Source organism: Vipera berus, assembly GCF_964194415.1.
Source record: "Vipera berus genome assembly, chromosome: 5".
NCBI lineage: Eukaryota > Metazoa > Chordata > Lepidosauria > Squamata > Viperidae > Vipera > Vipera berus.
In genome coordinates this window covers 72666672-72690167 of record NC_138207.1, presented here as the reverse complement: position 1 = coordinate 72690167, position 23496 = coordinate 72666672, and the positions used below count along the sequence as shown (strand labels likewise).

The 23496-nt window shown below is 39.5% G+C and overlaps 1 protein-coding gene across 7 annotated transcripts in view; it reads left to right on the top strand.

Moving 5' to 3' along the window:
• CPEB3 (cytoplasmic polyadenylation element binding protein 3) overlaps positions 1–23496 on the top strand; it is a 97837-nt gene that overhangs the window by 62615 nt on the left and 11726 nt on the right. For all 7 annotated transcript variants that reach the window (XM_081328889.1, XM_081328887.1, XM_081328888.1 and 4 more), the window contains 4 exons: positions 6228–6395; positions 8419–8508; positions 12804–12922; positions 17189–17303. In XM_081328889.1, coding sequence (XP_081185015.1) covers positions 6228–6395; positions 8419–8508; positions 12804–12922; positions 17189–17303 — 492 coding nt within the window. The remainder of the gene's footprint in view (positions 1–6227; positions 6396–8418; positions 8509–12803; positions 12923–17188; positions 17304–23496) is intronic.

Below are 23496 nucleotides of genomic sequence, written 5' to 3'. Positions count from 1 at the left end.
TTTCGTCACCCATCTCCCAATTAATGATCCTGTGCATCAGTTGGTAATCCATCAATATAACACCTGTTGTATTTTATTTTTATTTTATTTTTTTATTTTAATCCCATTTATATCCCGCCCTTCTCCGAAGACTCAGGGCGGCTTACAATTCTAAAGCACAAATCAATGTGCTTAGCAATAGCCTTCATTCTATGTATATGCCTGCTCATTAGGGCTTTCGCCCCCCCCCAAGCAGCATTATTACCCCCAACAATCTGGATCCTCATTTTACCTACCTTGGAAGGATGGAAGGCTGAGTCAACCTTGAGCCTGGTGGGACTCGAACCTGCACTAATTGCAGGCAGCTGGTGTTACTTAAGCAGGCATTAGCCCACTGCTCCACCAAGGCTTTTAGTTCCACCATAGCATGCTGTTTGTTTTCCTTGCTTGCTGACGTGCTGCTCCTTTGTCAGAGTTCATAGGCCAGGTCTGAAGCTATTCTTTTTCTCATCTTCACAAGCTGGATGCTAAAGCCAAAGCTCTCCCGGCTTTGTGAGCCTGGCATATCTTTGTTCTGTTGCTCTTATTACCAGTCTCCTTCTATAGATTCTAGACTGGTAGTATAAGCCATGCCACTGTCATCTGGCCAAGGTAAATATAGAATAGTGGATTTTAGGATTATGTCCAAAGCATCTGGAGAGCATCAGCACCAATTTGCTTATTTTTTCTGAATAGAACATAATTATGGTGACTTTGTATCATTCAGGTTAGTGGGAATAATTTTTGATTCTAGGCAAGTAACTGAATTTGATTCATCAAATAAACCACTCTGAACTAACATCTTGGAACTTGTCAAGATCAGTTTGCAATTTGCTGCTGAATTCTGATGGTTTGAAATTATGTGTTTAAAACTCTCTCTCAGTTAAGTAAGCCCTTAATATTTAAATGACATCCTCCAAAAGTGAAATAATCTAATTTTCAACAGGTTAGTTGTGCTTTCTTTCAATAAGACAGTGTTACAGACAGATAAACATATACTGCTATGATTTTAAAATGAGTATTAATACTGCTGGTGATAATTATAGCCTGCTGATAATGAGAAGTAGTGACATAATGTTGATACTAGCAGAAATGAGTATAATACATACAGATGATTAAAATAATTGTGATGATGATAATAGTATCTATTATCCATTCTATTGTTGGCTCTTACTATTTTTCTATACTGGCCTACCCAGTTTTTTTTTAATGCTGCGCAACATCAGTTGCAGCATTCAACTTGAAAAGAATTATCTTTCCCTATCAGGATCTTGATTTTGGAAACTTTCTTCAGAGTAATTGTTTCACCATCATGAACTGGCTTCTATTTGTTTTTGCTCATTGCTTAATGATGAAACTAAGAAAAGGAAAAGAGCCTAGAACTAATGCCTTTGCAGATTGTTTCTTGATGCCCTGTTGCATTTAGATTAGATTAGAAATTAGAAATCATAGTTATTAATAGATGAAGATTAATGAGTTGATTGTGCTGGCAGCTGGTTAAGGACGAAAGGAGCTGATGCTAAATACAGGAGAAATGAAAGATCCCTTGATTACTGCAGAATATAGATAAGGGGTATCTGTAGCTTTTGAAAAAAATGCAATTAAAAGCAAGAGAATGTTCTGAAAGACAGAGTGGATACTACATATCTTTACTACATATCTTACTCTACTACTTAGTTTTATCAACAATGCTACATTGCTGCATTGCTATACAATGCTACTTCAAATACAGAAGTATGCTCTGCATTTGAAATAAAAGATGGAGAAAAACTATTGAGAGCAGCAAACATATTTGCAGTTTAATCTCTCAGCTAAAGTAGATAAAAATTATTTTCTGATAAAGATAAAATGTATGTTAAAACTTTTCAATAAAAAAAATTATTTTCTGAATTAAAATTACTAATAAAGTTAACAGACATTTTTCTTATAGAATAGATAAGGTTACCTGATTGTCTGAGTTATGTGTATTCTCTTTCTCTGCTATGTTCTTTCAGTACTATTCAGTATCTGCTGTTGGTGGTTCTGCTATTGCTGTGTTGGGAGGACACCTTGGATGGTTCTTTGGAGTACAGGACATTTATCTTCTTGGCCTTTGTTTCTCTAGCGTATCTCCTTAGCCTGGTAGCCAGTGTTGTAAGCCTTTAGCAGTCTAGGGACTCATGACCTTGTATTTTTTTCAGTAGACAAGTTTTAATCATTTTTTCTCCTTAATCACCACTCCACACCCAGCTGACTAACTTCTCTCTGAGTTGCCTTCATCTTAGCCTTCAACCTCATTTTCCAGGGAGGCTATGTACTACTGTTCTCACTTGAGTAGTCAAGTATCTCCAAGATTACAATGGTTGCAGCATATATCAGTTCTTTGAATTAAATATCATAGTAGTAAGGATTGTCCTGAGGGCTACATTGGCATCTTCTAGCAGATTATTTCATGGGATTTCTCCTTTGAGCCATTGGTCTTGAGGGTTCATTATAGCTTGTTTATCTAGGACTTTATGCCTCATATCAGATACTGTGCTCTGTACAACACAGGGTGAGGTGCGGTGATGTTCCACTTCAGGCATTGGCTGCCTATCCAGTTGTTCTTCTGGGTCTTTTTGAGTCTGAGATGTAATGTGTAGTGATCTATCTTAAGTTGTAAAAGCACTTCACTATGTTTAAGTGTTGGGTTATTAGCTGTTTTTCAGTTAGTTTGAATGTAGGTCTTCTGTTCATCTCATACATTTCATATATCCCTTCTCATTAGGTCTACTATTGTAGCATTTCATCAGTTTCAGATTCTATTGTTTGGTTTGTTCCAGTAGCCCATTTATATTCAGATTGTCCTCATTCCCCAATATCTGGCACGAACCTTGTTACTCTGGGCAAGATCTGAGCAGGCATGACTCTCTTAGTTCATGTCACTCTCATATCTGAGGTAGGCAGTTTGAAGTGTTAGAGCAGGGGTGTCAAACTCAATTTCATTGAGGGCCGCATCAGCATTGCGGTTGCCCTCAGGGGGGCGGGTGGGTGTGGCCTGGGTGGGCATGGCCTACTGGGTGGGCGTGGCTAAAGTGTGTATGGCCTACTGGGTGGGCATGGCCAGCTCTACATTGTTCGCATCAAGGGTGCCTATGGGGGCCTGGGCAGGAGTGGGACAGATCTGAGGGTCTCTGGCAGAAGGAGGGTCTCTGGGCCAGGGCCAAGGCAGTGGGAGCCGTTCCCTCACTGTTTCCAGGATGGCTTCGTGGGCCACATGAAACCACTTCATGGGCCGGATCTGGCCCCCGGGCCTTGTGTTTGACATGTCTGTGTTAGAGGGTCTTTGCCGTACTGGTAATATCTGTAATGGTAAGGTAGATACCAGCCACGATTTGAAACCCTGTTTCCTGTATCAAGGGTGGCTCTTTAACCACTATGCTACCAAGCCACTATACATCAAACAAACACACGAGAGTGCATATGCACATGCACATACACACTCACATTTCTAATTAACACTTATCTGTAGGATAACATCACTGCATAGATTAAAAAGCAAATGTTAAGCAAACTTCCAGAATTTGAAGTAGTAAAGATTCTGAAAATATTTAGAAACTCAAATCAGATGTTTTGAATAATTTGTAGTGTATGGCAATGGCTCATGAAATAGTTCAGTTTTATTGTGATGAAAATGATCATGCCATTACTCAAATTATTAACTAGGCTAATTTATTGGGTTGCTTGTATTACAACAAATATACTTATTGCAGATTTGTGGTTTGGCAGATATACCCAGAAGATAAACACAATGAATAATCCCCTAATGTTTCCTTTAAATAATTTATTTTGGAAATCTTGTTTTCTTCTCTACTAGTTGGATTCCTTTTGGTAACAAAAACAAGCTTTGATCTTTCTTTTATAGAAGAAGCCAATTTTATTTCTGTAAATGGGCATCAGGAGAAAGGTCCTTTCCCTTGTACCAAGTTTATGTCATGTAAACATGTATCACTTAGTATATGAAATATTTTTTTAAAAAAATGTTTGACCCTTTATTTTTATCCTGACTTTATTTTTTATTAACAACTCAAGGCAATGAACATACCTAATGCAATTTCATCTTCCTATTTTCTCCATTACAACAATTCTGTGAGGGGGTGGGCTAAGAGAGAGTGACTGACCCAAAATCACACAGCTAGTTTTTCATGACTAAGTCAGACTAGAACTCACAATCTCCTGGTTTCTAAGCCGGCACCTTAACTGCTAGAGCAAACTGGCCCACATTTGTATATCCCAATTGGTTTGTTTTAAAAAGTTTCTTATCATTTATAAAATGTTCTGTTCATAATATTATTTATATTGACAACATTATAGTAGTTACTAAAATGAATATTAGTACCTTGAGCCACTATTAATTAGTGAAATGATAAGAGAATGCAGTGCTGCTTTTTCAGAACAATTTTTTTGTCTTAAAAGACACTTGGACTTGCAAAGTGACTTGCAAATCCGGATAGTACTTGAATGTGGAAGTTAAATTAACCAATGTTGTATCTAATAACTTTCTAGTGTTTAGGACAACTTCTTCTAAGCAAAAGTAACATGAGAATAGGGGTTGGAATACTGTGATGTAGATTTGGAATCAAATATAATTTAACATAAAGAAGTTTATTGAAGGAGTTCCCTGCCCCATTCTTATCATAGCAGCCAGCAGCCACTCAAATTACTGAAAAACCTTTTTCAAAAAAAATCAGTGTCTCTCCTAAAAAAATGAGATAGGATGCAGAAGGTCACCCGGTTTGGAGCAATTCTCCATGGCATAACTGCCCCCCACATTCCACCCCAGGGATGTGGGTTGGAATGTGGGGGCTGGCTATACAATGCAGAATTGCTCCTTCTGCATCCTATCTCATTTTTTAGGAGGGACACTGATCCTTTGAAAAGGCTTTTTACAATTCAGGGCCAAATAGGGATTTCAGGGCCAAATAATGGAAGAAAAAACTTCCTTATGGGAAATCCCTTAGGTTCTTGCCATAAATGTAAATCTCATTTGAGCTGAGCTAGTAGCTATAGAAAGATATCAAGTTTCTTTTCTTGACAACAATGTTGAATTGATCTGATGTTGCTTTCATTGTATAGTCTACAACTCTGGGATTTCCAGTTGGTCTCCTATCCAAATATTGTCATCTTGCTTAGCTTTTTCAATATAAACCAAGATTTCTAGATGTTTTCACCTACAGTATAATGCAGTCCATAATATTTGCATAAATATATGCATGACTCATAGACACACAAAGAGAAAAAGAGAATTAGAAGAAGAACTTGGCATTATTTGCTTGTGCTTGTATTTTACCCTGTTGGTTTCAGGAAAGAAAGTTTATTATGTGATCAAATTTACTTTGAAAGAAGCACTTTAAATAAAAAGGGAAATGTACAGAATTGTTTAGGTTTTCACTTAAATTTGTTATGCTTAAAACATATTGTACACTAGTGAGTAAGATTTATGGATGCTGTGTGAGTCATAGGTATTCTAGATGAAGGAACATATTAATATTTCATATTGGCTTTTTATAATCTTTATAATCTGAGTATTAGATAAAGAACATTAAATGTTACAGATCTGGTTTGGGGTTTATGTTCTAATGAAAATGATCATGTTGGGAGGGAGAAACTTGTGAATTATAAGATTATTTTGTGGGCATGTAGGTTCAGTAAGCAAAATATGTTAATAGTTCCTGATAACTTCCTTTCCAAGGTAACTAAAAACTTTTGAATTCATTTCGGCAGTTTGCAAATATATCCTGAGCAGGAGAGAATAATATTATCCTCTGGGCAAGTGTTCAAGCCAGTCATTGATAGAAAAGGTTCTAGGCTATGCTTACATCAAAATTATGGTTTTCCATATATAGGACTGGAGAGTATGCCAAACCACAAGTAAACACAAATTGATTGGAGGTATAACATGTGAATTTATCTCTACCTGCTTAGTTATCATGAATATTATAAATGTATGCTTGTAGCCCATCCTCATAAGTTAATGAGAATTTCTGTTTGAATGATTAAAGATCCAGAATTAAAATTGTCCTCATTTACTTGCAAATATATTTGTATGTAGAATATGATATGAAAAATTAAAATATTGAAGGGAAATCTGCATGTTAAGCTATGTAGATTGATTAATGGAAAGCCTCTCTGCGTATTTGAATCAGTTGTGTAAATGTCTGATTTTTAAGCCACTGTAACATATTTCACAGGTCGATCTTCGCTATTTCCTTTTGAAGATGGCTTTCTGGATGACAGTCATGGTGACCAGTCTTTATCATCAGGTCTCAACTCCCCAACCCGCTGTCAGAATGGTGAAAGAGTCGAACGCTATTCTAGGAAGGTGTTTGTTGGAGGTCTGCCTCCTGACATTGATGAAGGTACAGTGGACTGGTGGGAGGAAGGGTACAAGGCAGAGGTCCCCAACCTTTTGGGCAACAGGGACTGGTGCCGTGGAAAAAGGTTTTTCCATGGACCAGAGGGGGTGTGGTTTTGTGTACTGTCTGCATCCCATGGATGGGGCTTGTTTTGTTTGCACGGTCCGGTTGCTGGCATGGTACAGACCTGGGGTTAGGGACCTCTGGTATAGGGTTTTTTGCCCTTTAAAAATTACTGGCAGGTAAGACTCAGTAGCATAGTGGGCTTTCATTTCTTTAAAAACCATATTAATAGAGTAAGCTCTTATATTCTGAGAGCATGGATTTTATTAATTGAAGAACTTTTGTACATGCAAACATATAGAAGTGTAAAGGTGTAAAAACTATAAGGAGTGATTTAAAAAAATAAACCAGTGTATATACATTCAGTCATATTGGGACTTATTTAAAACACAAACACACACACACACAGAGAGAGAGAGAGAGAGAGAGAGAGAGAGAGAGAGAGAGAGAGAGAGAGAGAGAGAGAGAGAGAGTATAGGTATACATACACAAAGACATAGTGAATCTATTCACCTTGACTACTTGTGTTTTCTTTTAATCACATGACTGTGGGGATCCTGAAAGTGTGAAAAATGGTGATAAGGCACTTTTTCCAGTGCCGTTATAACTTTGAATAGTCACTAAATGAATGGTTGTAAGTTGAGGACTATGTATATAATAACAACAGAATTTGGATCAAAATAAATTGATTTACAGTCCTAATTGGTAATTTGTCCTTGGGAAATGGAATATAAAATATGTTTAATTTTTTGGTGTTACTTTTATTAACATTGGAGCAGTTTATATAGTGGTACTGCTTTTCATAATTAGAGCTACATCTACATTGCATATGAGCAGTATACTAGCATTAGTCAATAGCCCTCAGCTTTAGTGACACGATCCTGGTTCTTTTTCTTTTGCATTTAAAAAAATAAAGACAAAAAGACTAGACATACAAGACAAGACAAAAAATAAACATAGAGTAAAAATAATTTAAGAAATTTGATTCCAAATAGGGTTCTGTTTTGAAATATTTTGAAATATATACAAGTGCAAAATTTAGTGAAGTATCTTGTTTTGATGTACGAGTGCTGTTTCAAATACATAGTGACTTTTACCACTATTTTGGAGGTGTTTCAGACAGATATTTGGGGTAGCTGGCAGGCACTTCTGCTTTTGCTTTTAACATGTTCAAGGTTGCAATAATTCTTTTTCAAGTTCAAAACATCTCAAAAATGGTCAAATCAGTTCATTGTAACTATGATATATGACCTATGACTTATTGCTTTGTAGTTGTATGTGTGTACATTGAGAGCTTATGCACCAGTGGAGACAAATTCCTTAGATGTCCAATCACACTTGCCCAATAAAGAATTCTATTCTATTCTGTTTTGTTCTGTTCTGAATGCTAAACATTTCATGAAATTTCATGCTCAAAACATTCTGCACACCTGTAGTTCCAAAACTGAAAAAGTTCAACTTCAGATACAGGTATTCCTTGACTTACAACCATAGTTGGGACTAGAATTTCTGTTGCTAAACAAGGCAGATATTAAGTGGGTCACGCCTGATCTTACAAGCTTTTTTTGCCACAGTTGTTAAGTTAATCACTGCAGTTTTTAAATAAATCACATGATCATTAAACAAATCTGGCTTCCTCCATTGATTTAGTTTGTCAGAAGTTGGCTGGGAAGGTCGTAATTGGTGATCACATGACCTGGGATGCTACAACTGTTATAAATACATGCCGGTTGTCAAGTGTCCAAATTTTGATCACTAACCCTGGGGATGCAGTGGTGGTTATAAGTATGAGAAACCGTTTTAAGTCACTTTTTTCAATGCTGTTGTAACTTCAAACAGTCACTAAATGATTGGAAGTTGAGGACTACCTGTACTTTAAAAAAATCAGAACCATTAAGCAAAAGTACTTAGTTTTATCATTCATTTTTATTTCTGATGAATCTTAATTATTATTTTGTTATAGATGAAATCACTGCTAGCTTTCGTAGGTTTGGACCTCTTGTGGTGGACTGGCCTCACAAAGCTGAAAGCAAGTCATATTTTCCACCTAAAGGTAATTATTTCAGTTTTCTGAAGTAGGAAAACGTTCTCCATGCATAAATAATTTTCTAAATACATTGTTAGATGCTTGAAATACTGGTTTCATCTTCCTTGTCATCTATAACTTTTGTTATCTATTTCTGTTCTAAGATTGAATATGCTGTTACATGACTGCAATGAAATTCTAGCCATAATAATACCGTGATTTCTGTGGTTTCATAACCATTTTTATGGATATCCTGCAACACAGGAGTTGTTTGAATCTTTTGATTAATAACTATCCAGCCTCGGTGGGTAATTTAACACAAAGACATTAGTATTGTTCATGATAGGACAGTCAGTACCATAGTTTTTAATCATAATAAGTGCCATTTTTCACAATCCTAGAATTGTATACACTAGTAGGTAATTACAATTCTGACTGTTCTTCACTATTCTAGAAACAGTGGGATCAGAGCACGGAGTGTAGGAACAAATGTTTTTGCATCGTTTTCAAATATTCAAACATTTCCTTATCAGAATATTGGATAATTGTCAAAAACCTAGTACATAATAATTACTGTTAAAAACAACTGCATTTATCCCAGTAACTTTTTGATATTTAAAGTAAAGGTAAAGGTTCCCCCGCACATGCGTGCTAGTCGTTTCCAACTCTAGGGGCTGGTGCTCATCTCTGTTTCAAAGCCGAAGAGTCTTGTCTTGTCTGAGGACGTCTCCGTGGTCATGTGGCCGGCATGACTAGACGCCAAAGGCGCACAGAACACTGTTACCTTTCCACCGTAGTGGTCCCTATTTTCCTACTTGCATTTTTACGTGCTTTCGAACTGCTAGGTTGGCAGAAGCTGGGACAAGTAACAGGTGCTCACTCTGCTACGCGGCACTCAGGATTCAACCCGCCAAACTGCCGACCATCTGATCGACAAGCTCAGCATCCTAACCCACTGAGCCACACCACGTCCCTTTTTAATATTTAGAGCACTCTTTTTTAAATTTTTCTTTGCAAATGCTAGTGCATTTACTTGTGATGAAGAATGAAAGTATCTCTCAATAGGTATAAAATTTCCATCAATGAGAAAGTTAAAACTACCTTGATTATTTGAATGAAACTATTAATATATTAGTCTTTAAATTTATTTTGTAGTATGCTAAAGTTTTATTTTTATTTTATCAAAAAGGCCTAATGTGCATTCAGTTCCTAATCAACCAGCTGATTAATAATTATCTGTGGATTAGTTTCAGTATTGTCTTTTCATTAACAGGATAGCTTTTTCTGTTTGTGCTAAGGATAATAATCTGACAGAGATTCTGCTCAGGTGCCAGGAAGAGGAGAAAGCCAGCAGTTTCTGTACTCCCCAAAATACTTTGAAATGTTCTTCATTTTTATCCTTTAGAAGCGTAGGAACATGCATGAATAATGGAATATTCTTCACTTCTTTATCTAGCAGCAGCATTTGATAAGTTTTTCCAACATATTAAAATTTTATCACATTTCAATTATATATGCAGAGTGGAATTTCTGTGCTTTGATGAAGGATCATTTAAGTGCAATTTTCCTTTCCGGTTATAGCATTTCTTCATACCATCTAATATAAATATAACTTCTTTAGTTTAGGAATGGAGAACTCCAATAAAGGCTTACTGAGTTTTCAAGGCATCCTGCGTTTTAGGAGGTTAAATCTCCTGTGTTTATTAAAAACATTCTTGAGTGCAATATATTTTAGCAGAATACAAGGATATAGTCTTTTCTATTTTTTGCCAGGGCCCTAATATGAGAAACAGCTTTCAAAGTGCCTGCCAATTCCCGTGAATGTCTGTCTGAAAGTGCTAAACACTTTGTCACAACTGTTCCAGATTATTTATAACTGACTTCTGAGCTGCCAGAATCTTAGCAGAAACCTTACAGCATGTTAGAGTTCCCAGAATTGCAAGCTCTCAGCATTAGATTGGAGATTACCTTAGCTAAGAAGTCTACTATGTAATACCTCAGTAAAATTCTCCGTGTTAGGTGTCCATATTTAAAATTCATAAAATAAAGACTAGAAACATGACTCCACAGTTGAGCTTGGAATTTCCATTGTAATTCGTTACAGTCAATAAGTGGGTCACCACATGACCTGACTCAATTTTACAACTGTTTTTTCAATGGCCATAGAGTGAGTCACACAGTCATTATGCAAATTGTGTGGTCATTAAGTGAACCACGAGGTCATTAAGCAAATCCACTCTCCCAAATGGTAAAACTGGCAAAAAAAAAATGCAAATAATGGGACTGCAGGATGCTGCAACATGCTATAAATTCAAACTGGTTGTCAAACTCTTGAAATGAGATCCTGTGACTGGGGTGGGGATGGCAGTTTTAGCTTCAAGGATGGGTCATAAGTAACTTTTTAGGGCTTGTCATAACTATAAACAGTCTTAAAGTGATCAGTTGTTAAGTGAGGACTACCTGTATATGATTCATAAATTTTCCTCTATTGGCTAGTTCTGTTTTTGAAAACAAAATGTCTCTATCCTTCAGGGGAATAAAGTAAGTAGTTCATGTGTTTAAAACAAGGCATTCAGCAGTTATATTTGAGGAAAATTCCAACTAACTTGAAGCCAGATGGTAACTAGAAAAAAACTAAAGCTCTGGTATATTCTGGTGTTCCTTCCGTATTTTTGGCTTCTTCTTCACCTAAATTGCATCCATTCCTTGTAGCAATGTATATAGTAGCTGCCAAATAATAATATTGCCTGCATTACTGTAGTGATCAAACCTCTGCTTCCTTTGCATATTTCACATTCTTCACATTCTTATGGGAGGTATATAATTATTATATAATTATTTATTCGGCTATTAAGTTACTAGTTGCTATAAGAATACCGATGTTTTTCCTAATGTATTGAAATAATTAGCATCTTCTGATCTTTCCAGACATCTCCAGATGCTCAAATTCTAACCTTTACTTCCCAAACAATCTTCTGTTTGTTAATCCACCAAATTTATTGATATACCCTTGGGATATTGTTATTGTGCATGGTTCCAAATAATTCACCATTTCCTACTTCCTCCATTGCTAAGGAAACAGTGACTTTTTTGTATATTTAACCAGCAAATTATAGTGCTTGTTAATTATTATTAATTAATAACATGCATTTAATTAGGTATGTTATTTACTCTGTTAAATATGTTCTGTGTAATTCCTACTTTTCTAATGATTATTGACATAGTTCACAGAATATTGTTTCTATTATTATGTAAATATTCTGTTACTAAAAAATCACAAATGAAATACACATACATATATTCTTAAAGAAAAATCAATTCTGTCCAATCTCATACATCATAATTTATAATGTATAACAATTATGAATAGAACAATGGAATGCTATGAATTATATAAATGGTTGCACACAGATGACTTCTTAAAACTAAAGCTAAACCAAAACATAAGAGAGTTGAACAAGAAACAAAGAAAACACAGAACTACTCAGTTCCTAATTTGGTTCACTTGTCTCTAATAAGAAAATATTTGATATACTAGATAATTGTGAAAGCCAGAATAAATCTTATTACTATGAAGTGAATAAGTTTAAAAACTCTAGGCTAGAATACCAAAGAAGTTGGCTATAATTTTTAAATATTATCCTTGAATAATTATGGAACAATAAGTAAAAGGTGAGTGGCGAACAAATCTTGTCCCTGTCTTTGAAAATATAAAAAATATGAAAAAAAGATCCAGCAACCTATATAGTAACAGTCTTATACTGATACCATAGAAAATCCTAGAGAAATTAATAAACACATCCATATATAAGCACCCTGAAAATAATGCAGTAATTATATGAAGTCAGCATGGATTTGCCAAGAACATGTCTTGCCAGACTAACCTTTTTTAATAATTGATTGGACACCTTTTCTTAATTATAGGAATGCTATAGACATATGTTCATTTCAATTAAGTATTTGAAATCTCGTGATTGCTTATTGGCAGGCTAGTTATAAGTGAATTGTAAAAGTGAAAAAATAACTACATGTGGTCCTTGTTTAGCAACGTTAAACTGTTAAACTTACCAACTGTTCACAATTACAATGGTGATGAAAAAGTAACATTATGACCATTCCTTGCATTTTCCACCTTTGCAGATATATAAAGTGAAGATAAGTTGAAGTAAGATCATAAGCACAATTGTGTTTTTACTGCAACTGGTTCCTTAACCACTAACTTGCCAGTCCCAATTATGTTCACTAAACAAGGACAAGCTGTATGTTTTTTGTGCTATGTATTTTATAATTTGTATTTACTAACTTTATTCTTTTTGTCCAAGGTTATGCTTTTCTGCTGTTCCAGGAAGAAAGCTCTGTTCAAGCTCTGATAGATGCCTGTCTAGAAGAAGATGGTAAACTTTATTTATGTGTATCAAGTCCCACTATTAAGGACAAACCAGTAAGTAAAATAATAATTCTTTTAATAATTGAAACCAAATGTTCTGCGTTACCTGTTCAAGTTAATGAGGGCAGTTTTAGGACTGTAATCCTGAGTTTATTTAATCTTCTTAAGGTGGTACTGGTAGCTTTCAAGGTTATATTGAAGGTCATCTATGTATTCAAATATAATCATTGCATCCATTACATTGTCCATTATATTCATTTTATGTACAATGAGAATCCTAAAACACACTATCCTGGTCTTTGGTATGTGTTTAAAAAATCTTCATCTCAACAAAACAGCTGTTTGTAAAATGCAAGAAGACAAAAAAATTACCTCAATGCTGATTTTGCTCATTCAACGTATCTGTTTAAACACATTATGATCAGGGTCAGTAAGCAATGCAACATTCTGCTGACTTAATCATGTTACTTCAAATCATGTTACTTTCCCCACAAAAGAATTGGGGAGGCACTATACATGTGGATTGTTTAATCTGTTATATAGAATGAAGACTAAAATTTTATTGTCTTCCTTGAGCAGACAAATAAGAATATAAACATACATAACAAGCAAATAACTAAGACAATTTGTCTCTTTCTCTCTTTCTCATACACACAGACATAAAGTGTGTCTATGAGAGAGAAAGAGACAAATTGTGTTAGTTATTTGCTTATTTGTTATGTATGTATGTTTATATTCTTATTTGTATATTATAAAGTACATTGTGCTCTCTCTCACACACTCTGTGTGTGAGAGAGAGCAAGAGAAAGCACAGTGTACTTTATAATATACAGTGATGTGGAATCATAACTAGCATAGAAGCATCAAATAATGTGCTCTTGTCTGTATCATATAACATTCAGCTGAGTAAGAGGAATAACAATAATAATAATCTTGATATATATGGAATTGACCAGTATATAAACATGTGGCTTATATGCTGCTAAATTCAAAAAAATTGGCTTAGAATAATGCAAATGTAAAATATTGGACTATTTCCTAAAAAGGATCAATGGAAACGGAGTGATTGTCCCAATACAGTAAATAATGCAAAAGAACTTGACTCACTGTTTCAGATTAATCAGTCGACTTTCCCCCAATATTGTTACTGAGGGAACAGCGTACAAATTTTACATAGAATGAAGTTTTAAATAATAAATAAAATGGTATTAGCCGTGGATATGTAATATCTACTTATTTCACATATAAGATTTATCAGATTTTTTTGTTCTTTTGAAAATGCTCAGTACAAAATATTCAAGAGCTTATCTGCATTCAGTTAGCTAACTGCTTAATTGAACAAACTAAATGCTTTCCATTCAGACAGATCTCATAGCCTAAGTAAATAAATGCATCCCCTTTTCACCCAACTTTCCTTTAGCTTTTAAAATGTTATTAAGTAGCAGAAACTGTATTTTTGATTGCAGATGATATTTAAACATCCTCTGTCTTGCAAGGGTTGGCACATAAGGAGTTTTTTAATTATTTTCTCCCCCCCCTAAAAGTAAATAAACCAGTATGCCATGTTTTTAAATTACTTTAAAAAATCTCCATATTGAAAGGAATTTAACATGTGGTATTAGGTGGGGGTAGAGGCAGTTTTTCGAGAAATATAAACCCCTTTATATAAAATGAAATTAGGAATGCATTTCTGTAATCCTGGTTCCTTTCTATTTTATAGTACTTATAGGAGGACATTTTAAAGGAAATATTATTTAAACCTTAATATGTTATCTATTGAAATCATAACAAGCATTTAGTTTAGAGCTGTGCATGTTTAATTTGAGAAGCAAAGTCACGAAGAGGGGAAGAACTGTTCATCCTATACCAGACTTTTATCCTTTTCCTGTTTACGGGTTCATCAGCAACCAGAATCTTTATGCTCCTGACTGAGCAGATGCTATCTGCTTTTCCTTCCTTCCTTCCTTACCTCCTACCTTACCTTACCTTACCTTACCTTACCTTACCTTACCTTACCTTACCTTACCTTACCTTACCTTACCTTACCTTACCTAGCTTCTTAACTTTCTACCTAGCCAGTTCAAGGGATGGTGGACCATAGCAAGCTACATTGGTCCCGAGACTGAGAGGAATATAGCAGAGTGGCAGGCTCAAGGGGACAATGAGGTAGTGAGGATATGAAAACACAACTACCTGCTACATCATCTTGCCCTAAAGAGGCAGGCCAAAGAGTTTTCAGATGGGCAATTTTATATTAGCCAGTCAGTAGTTCCAGTTTGACGGGGTTTTTGAACAGACAGATGGAGTCTATTTGTAGTGTAGAGTACGAGTAGTGTAGTTTTAGCAAATGGGTTGATTGGATCAACACATTCTCCTGGGTAGGATTTTTTTTAATCCCATTTATATCCCGCCCTTCTCCGAAGACTCAGGGCGGCTTACAATCTAAGAAGCACAAACCAATGTGCTTAGCAATAGCCTTCATTCTATGTATATGCCTGCTTATTAGGGCTTTCGCCCCCCCCCAAGCGGCATTTTTACAAAGTCAGCTTATTGCCCCCAACAATCTGGGTCCTCATTTTACCTACCTTGGAAGGATGGAAGGCTGAGTCGACCTTGAGCCTGGTGGGACTCGAACCTGCACTAATTGCAGGCAGCTGGTGTTACTTAAGGAGGCATTAGCCCACTGCTCCACCAAGGCTTATTTTGAGATGATTTTTTTTTAATCCAATATGTTCAATATTTAATTTTTAGTTCAGATTCTGTGTGTATTCCATCTTGAATATATAGATTTAGCATCACATTTTGCAGGAATATAAGGGCTGTTGGCTTTGTGTAGGGAAATTTGGTGATAAATTTGGCCCTCCAGTTCCATAAACCAATCCTGCCACTAGATTGTCTAGTATTCATTTATTCTACATGCATATACAAGAAATCCTTGCTTACCGACCATTCATTCAGCAGCCATTTGAAGTTATAACAGGACTGAATAAAGAGACTTACAACTGGTCTTCCTAGGTGGCATTGGCATACAGTTAGATAGTTGCAGCATTGCACAGTCCCATGATCACAATTTTCAACCTTCACAACCAGCTCCTCACAAGCAGAGTCAATGGGGAAGCCAGCAGAAAGTTGCAAGCCATGGTTACATGACATCAATTTTAATGACCCATGGTGATTTTCTTAATGACTGCAGCTGGAACTGCCAAACCACCATCACAAGATGGTCATGGTCATGTGATTTTTCATTTTACAAATATATCATTTAGTGTCAGAGTTGTCAGTCCAATTGTGGTCAGTACTACTTGTGAATCATTTTATGTGTACTTTTTTGCATCTAAGATTTGGTCACTTCCTAGATTTTAATGGCAAAAATGGATACTTTAAAGGAAAAGTTATTAATTATAGAAACAGAAGAATTATGTAAACTACAAAATAGACTGGACTTTATTCTTATATAAAAGGGGGAAAATTGAGTGGGTAACTTGAGTCAAGATTGAAAAGATAAAAACAATTCTGTGATATAAACTAAGTTGAGTACTTTGTTAAAACATATGTCAAATAATTTATGAACTATCATATTCTTTGTTCTGAATCGGAAGTTCTGTGTTTTTCATCAAAATTGTTCACGTTGCAGTAGCAAAACCTTCACATCTTCATGTTTGCAGGTGCTTTACTATCTTGTGGCTCACTTATCAACTATTCATCATAGGTATAGCTTGGTATATTGGATGCTTCACATTTGACCTAAGTTGCCTTAATATTCTAGAGACTGTTATGTTGCTGTGATGTCTTAGAGAGTAAGCTTACACATTTTGTGGGCATCCTGAATAAAATAGTAAGCTGCATGTCTTTCTGCTTATTCTATTATTCTATGTTGCTATGCCATTCAGAAGTGAACCTCTTACACTAAGCGTTAACTAATCTTTCCTACTTGCAAAACAAGTTGATATTGTGATTGGCAGATATTATTGTAAAAGTAAGAATGAAGAGATTCCGGGATAGGCTATCAAAATTTATCATTTTCTAGGCAACCATTGTATGAGACTATCTTGCCATATTGGCAAAGGTTAATGTGCATTTGATGTTCCTTGGCTAATATAGCCATGAAACAAGGTTTAAGTCACAGTGTAGATGTTATTAATGGTTTTACTGCAGGTTTTCATGGAAAACATATTTTTGTAAAAAGAACTTCTAAAACATTCCGCCCACGAGTTGATTTTGATACCTATAGATAGTTAAGACACTGCATAAAAGTTGTTTGGTTTTAGATTAATTTTCAAAAGGCAGATTAAAAGGAAGCTGATCTTTGGAATATTTCAGGTACAAATTCGACCTTGGAATTTAAGCGACAGTGACTTTGTAATGGATGGTTCTCAACCTTTAGACCCCAGAAAAACTATTTTTGTGGGAGGAGTTCCACGACCCCTCCGAGCTGGTGAGTAAAAGTATAAAAAGCCAGCTGAATGTGAAAAACTGCTTGAAGCTTGATAAAATATTCTGCCTAGTTTTATTTAGGGTATTTCAAATGAGTTCTACTTCTCTTCTTTTTGTATATTTTCTATTTTATTTTGCAATTGAATGTAACCAACTGGATAATCTCACAAGTGATTTTTGCTGATACTTTTCTCTCTCTTATATTTCAAAATTTCTTCAGGATGATTGAGAAATCTACTCAAACAGCTATTATCAGAGATTGGAGAGAGAATAAGTGAACATTACAATCCTATTCTTTATCCTTATAGAAAGGATTTTGGTTTTCCTCACCAAAGAAGTTCTTCCAGTTACCATAGGCAGCTATGTTAAATTCAAGAGGGAGTATTAACCCCCCCCCAAAGAAAGCACTGTCAATTTACATTTCAAGTGAAGAATAGCTATTCCCTTTTGTTTGTGATGATCAGTTTTCAACTTGAAAGTAATTTTCTTACACTGGTGAAGTTGAGGGAACTATGTGAGTCTCAAAGACTCTCTGGGGTAGAGTAATAAATTTGAGTATTAAAAAAATAATATGGAGAAGCATTTGAATAATCCTTGTGTTTTTTAAAAATGATAGAGAAACAATTACAACAGTCCTCATATAGTTAATATTTAAGTCTTTGTCTGGAAATATCAGATTATCTTAAATAAAAGTTCTAATAATTCTTGGTATATATTTCAGTTTTCAGTTCAAATTTACAAAGTGCAGTTCTTTAGTATATGTCTCGGACCCCCAACTTTTTTGGACTGATGGGTTTCTTTAGAATTTTGACATTGTTCACTAAATGATTTCTGAGGGAACATTTAAAAAATGCCTTCCAGTGGGATATAACAGGTTCAGCAACATCTGTAATAAGCCCCAAGATATCAAAATAATCTATGCATTATGACATCATTGTACAAGTGATGAGATTATATAATTGTCCCATAATGTCATGTATAAGAATGTAAATTGTCATTTGCATAATGACATAACAAACAAAGTTGCTATTTACCCCTCACTTGTTCAGATGCCTATGGAAAAATTCCAAAGTACATTATTTCACCAATTTATTTATTTAGAAAATTTGTATTGCCACCGCCTACTTGCACGTGGTGACTCAAGGCGGCTTACATAAATAGAAAAACATCCTATAAAAAATAAAATAAGAGGAAAAATAAAATAATATAACAACCCCCACCCCCCTTATTAGCTTGTCTTCAATATTCTCTCTTATCATTGCTTATTTTCATCCTCTTTCTTGTAGCTACTTAACATTTTCATTTTTAAATAGTTTATAAGAGACATTTGGTGATCCCAGAGACATTCTTGGAAATAAATTTCACATTGGAGTTGGGTTTTTTACACTTTAAAAACAGCCTTTTAAAAAGGTATTAATTTTTAAATTTATTAGTGAATCACTAAAATTATACTGTAAAAAATTACCAATTAAAAATTAAAATAAATTTCACATTATTTCAAATTATTAAAAAACAAGAATATGCTCAGTATATATTCATATATTGTTAAAACCTCCTGTTCATTCCACAATTTGTACCGTATTTGTACCGTGTATAAGACGACTTTTTAACCCATGAAAATCACCTCAAAAGTTGGGGGGTCGTCTTATACGCCCAGTCGTCTTATACGCCGGAAAATCAGTGGGTGGCGTCTGGCGGGAGCCGGCAGGGCAGTCCTGCGCACGCGCGCACTCCCCAGCTGCTCCTTAGCAGCTGGGGAGTGCACGCGTGCGCAGGACTGCCCTGCCGGCTCCCGCCCGACGCTGTTTCCTCTTGAGGCAGCAGCTGCCTCAGAGGGAAGAGCGTCGGAAGGGAGCCGGCAGGGAAGTCCTGCTCCCGACTGATGCTGCGCTTCCGCCGGGCGGTGCTGGCCGAGACGAGCCAGCAGGCAGCCGCCGTGAGCGCGGCGCTGAGGGGCAGCGGCAGGACGGCCCAGCGCCTGCCAGGATGGCCAGCAGCCCCACGCGCAGCAGCAGCCACACCGCCAGGCTGCCCAGGAAAAGCAGCCACACCGAGAGGCTGCACGCCCAGTCCAGCTCCATAAGGGGCAGGGCGGGAAGCCGGCCGGGAAGAGGGACCGGGAGCCCGGGCTGAGCGCGCCTCGGCCGACGGTGAGAGGGATGCGGCACATGAAAAAGAGGCTGCGGGTGGAGCTGCCCCACCCTGCGCCGAATGGGAGAAGTTCAAGGCCTGGGGGGGGAAGCAGGAGGGGCGCCGGCCGTGGCGGAGTGGCGGCTGCCCTCTGGCGCTGCCTGCCGCCCGGGAAACGCTGTACCTCAGGGGCCGGCAGAAGCGTGGGAGCAGCGGGAGGGCCGGCGGGGCCAGTCGGGCCTTCGCCTCCTCTGTGACGGACAGGGAGGGCAGGGCATGTAAGTATTTTCCGGCGTATAAGACAAAAAACCTTGAAAAACTTATTAAAAGTAGGGGGTCGTCTTATACGCCGGGTCGTCTTATACGCCGGAAAATACGGTATATTGTGGAGGCCAAATGTCACTAAATTGATTTTGTATCTATAGCAACCTAATAAAAAAAATGCAGATTAGGTGAACAGAGCTGTTGTATCAAAAACTCCGCATTTTGTGTATAGTGGCCATAAGCTTTTGCCTTAAAAACTATTTCTGATAATTTGGAGTACCAAAGGTCTAAAATGAAATGTTATTTCTGGGCTGTAAATACTTTTAGTGCCATTAAATAATTCTAATAATGTCTTTGATTTTAATATTTTGTTTTCTCCTTCAATCCATGATAACAATTCTGATAGTGTAAGTGGCACCGTATATACTTGAGTATAAGCCGAATTTTTCAGCCCACTTTTTGGGCTGAAAAATCCACTTCGGCTTATACTCCAGTGAACAAAAAAAAAGAACTTACCGAGGACTTGCGTGCGGCCGAGGCTTCGGTGCTTCCGGGATCGCGCGCACCTCTCCCAAGCCGCCGCCGTCCGGAAACCTGCCGAAGTTTGGGGAGGTTTGGGGAGGTGCGCGCGCACCTCCCCAAACCTCCCCAAACGTCGGCAGGTCTCTGGACCTCCGCGCCCTGGCTGCCTGCTTCTTTCCGCTGCCTGGCTGCCCTACGAAGTGCGACGCCTGCAAGGACTGGTTTCACGGCAGGTAACACAAAGCGATCGGGCCTTTCCTCCCCCCCCCTTTCCCTTCCCCCTCCCGCTCTAGGGCTGAGATACCCTTCCTATCGCTCAGGGCCTTTTGTCTCTTTGGCTCGCCAGGGCTGGAGCGGCAAGAGCGAGCGGCAGAGGAGAGATGGTGGGCTCCTGGCTGCCGCTTCTGCTCTTTGCAGTTTTCCAACAGGCCTTTTTGGAGAAGAGGAGGCAGAGGCTTGCGGAGCGCGGATCCAGCCTCCGCCGGCGGCAGAGGCTTGCGGAGCACGGATCCAGCCTCCGCCGGCGGCAGAGGCTTGCGCAGCACGGCTCCAGCCTCCGCCGGCGGCAGAGGCTTGCGGAGCGCGGATCCAGCCGGCGGCAGAGGCTTGCGGAGTGCGGATCCAGCCTCCGCCGGCAGCAGAGGCTTGCGGAGCGCGGATCCAGCCTCCGCCGGCGGCAGAGGCTTGCGGAGCGTGGATCCAGCCGGCGGCAGAGGCTTGCGGAGCGCGGATCCAGCCTCCGCCGGCGGCAGAGGCTTGCGGAGCGCGGATCCAGCCGGCGGCAGAGGCTTGCGGAGCGCGGATCCAGCCTCCGCCGGCGGCAGAGGCTTGCGGAGCGCGGATCCAGCCGGCGGCAGAGGCTTGCGGAGCGCGGATCCAGCCTCCGCCGCCGACAGAGGCTCGATCCGCCGTTCTGCAAGCCTCCGCCGCCGGTTAATTTTTCTAATTTTAATTTCTAATTTTTATTAAATTTTTATACCGCCCTTCTCCCGAAGGACTCAGGGCGGTGAACAGGGCATATAATAAAAATACAAAAATACAAAAGTTAAAATAGAATTAAATTAATGCCCGAAATAAAACAATAAAATATACAAATATTTAAAACCCTAAATTAACTCCCCATCAGGCCAGGCCAGCTTGTTCAAATAGGTGGGTCTTTAACCCGCGCCGGAAGGAGCGGAGATCCGGTGCCATCCGGAGCTCAACCGGCAGTTGATTCCACAGAGCCGGGGCGCCCACAGAGAAGGCCCTCCCCCTGGGGGCCACCAGCCGGCATTCTCTGACCGGAGGCACCCTGAGGAGGCCCTCTCTGTGGGAACGCACAGGGCGGAGGGGAGTTGACGCCGGCAGCAGGTGGTCCCCGAGGTATTCCGGACCCATGCCATGTAAGGACTTAAAAACCATCACTAAGACCTTTAACCTCACCCGGAAGACAACTGGTAACCAATGCAGCTCGCAGAGCAAAGGTGTAACATGGGAGTACCGGGAAACTCCCAAGACAACTCTCGCGGCCGCATTCTGTACCAGTTGGAGCCTCCGAGTGGTCTTCAAGGGAAGCCCCATGTAGAGAGCATTGCAGTAGTCAAGACGAGAGGTCACGAGCGCATGAGTGACCGTACACAAGGCCTCCCGGTCTAGATAGGGCCGCAACTGACGCACCAGGCGAACCTGAGCGAAAGCCCCCCTAGTCACGGCTACTATATGATCTTCTAAGGTAAGCTGCGAATCTAGGAGGACTCCCAAGTTGCGCGCCCTATCCACGGGGGGTAAAGACTCACCCCCCATAAAAAGAGATGGAACATTTTGAATGTCCCGGGATGCCGGAATGTACAGCCACTCAGTCTTGTCAGGGTTGAGTTGAAGTCTGTTCCTCCCCATCCAGACCCGAACCGCCTCCAGGCAACGGGACATCACAGCGAGGGCATCACTGGGGTGGTTTGGGGTCGAAATAAAAAGTTGGGTATCATCAGCATATTGATGATACCCAACTCCAAAACCACGAATGATCTCACCCAGCGGTTTCATGTAGATGTTGAACAGGAGAGGCGAGAGAACCGACCCCTGAGGAACTCCACAAACGAGAGACCTAGGGGCCGATCTCTGCCCCCCTGCCAACACCGACTGCGAACGTCCCAGGAGATAGGAGGAGAACCACCGAAGAACCGTGCCTCCCACTCCCAATCCCCTGAGACGCCGCAGTAGGATACCATGGTCGATGGTATCGAAAGCCGCTGAGAGGTCTAATAGGACTAGGACAGAGGAACATCCCCTATCCCGGGCCCTCCAGAGATCATTCACCAGAGCGACCAATGCCGTCTCCGTGCTGTACCCGGGCCTGAAACCCGATTGGTACGGATCCAGATAATCCGCTTCATCCAGGACCAGAGGGAGCTGATGCGCCACCACACTCTCAACAACCTTCGCAAGAAAGCGAAGGTTGGAGACTGGACGAAAGTTGTTCAACACAGCTGGGTCCAAGGCTGGCTTCTTGAGGAGGGGTCTCACCACCGCCTCCTTCAAGACGGTGGGGAAATTACCCTCACTCAAAGAAGCAGATATCACCGCCTGGAACCAGCCTCGTGTCCTCTCCCTAGCTGCATAAACCAGCCAGGAATGGCACGGGTCCAATAAACATGTGGTGGAGCTCAGCCTCCCCATAATCCTGTCCACTTCATCAGGGGTCACAGAATCAAACTCCTCCCAGATAATACCCTGTATTCAGCTCTGGGAAGTGGGGGGAAGGGGTAGAGAGGGGGAGTTTGGGAGGAGGGGGAGGGGGAGCTCCACGGTGCAAAAATAAAGCCCTGCCGCTCTTCGCGTTGCTTGCCCGACTGGCTGTCACGGGACCGCACAGATCGCCTCGCTCCCACCGGCAGCTGATTCCTTCGAGTTTGGTCTCGAGCGATTTTGCATTTTCTCCAGTGCTGAAAGCCATTCAGGGAACTTGAGTTACCGGCTCCCCGATCGCTCCACCCTCATCTTCTCTTCGTTCCCGCTTCCCCTTCCGAAGGTTCCTCTCGCCGTCTGTGACTAAAGTCCCACTCCCACCCCCCGCGGCAGGTTGGATCCCCCCCAACTATCTTGAGTACCTCCTAGAGCCCCGCGCTGCCCTCCCCCAGGCCACCGCAGCCGGAGAGGATGGCTCTGAAGTTAGATATTCCGCCCGTAAGTCGCAGAGGGACCCCGGGTGTTCATAATTGATCCATAAAAACCTAATACCGAATAAAAGTACGATACATCAATAAAAAGATCCAATTTGATTTCCCCCCCCGCCACAC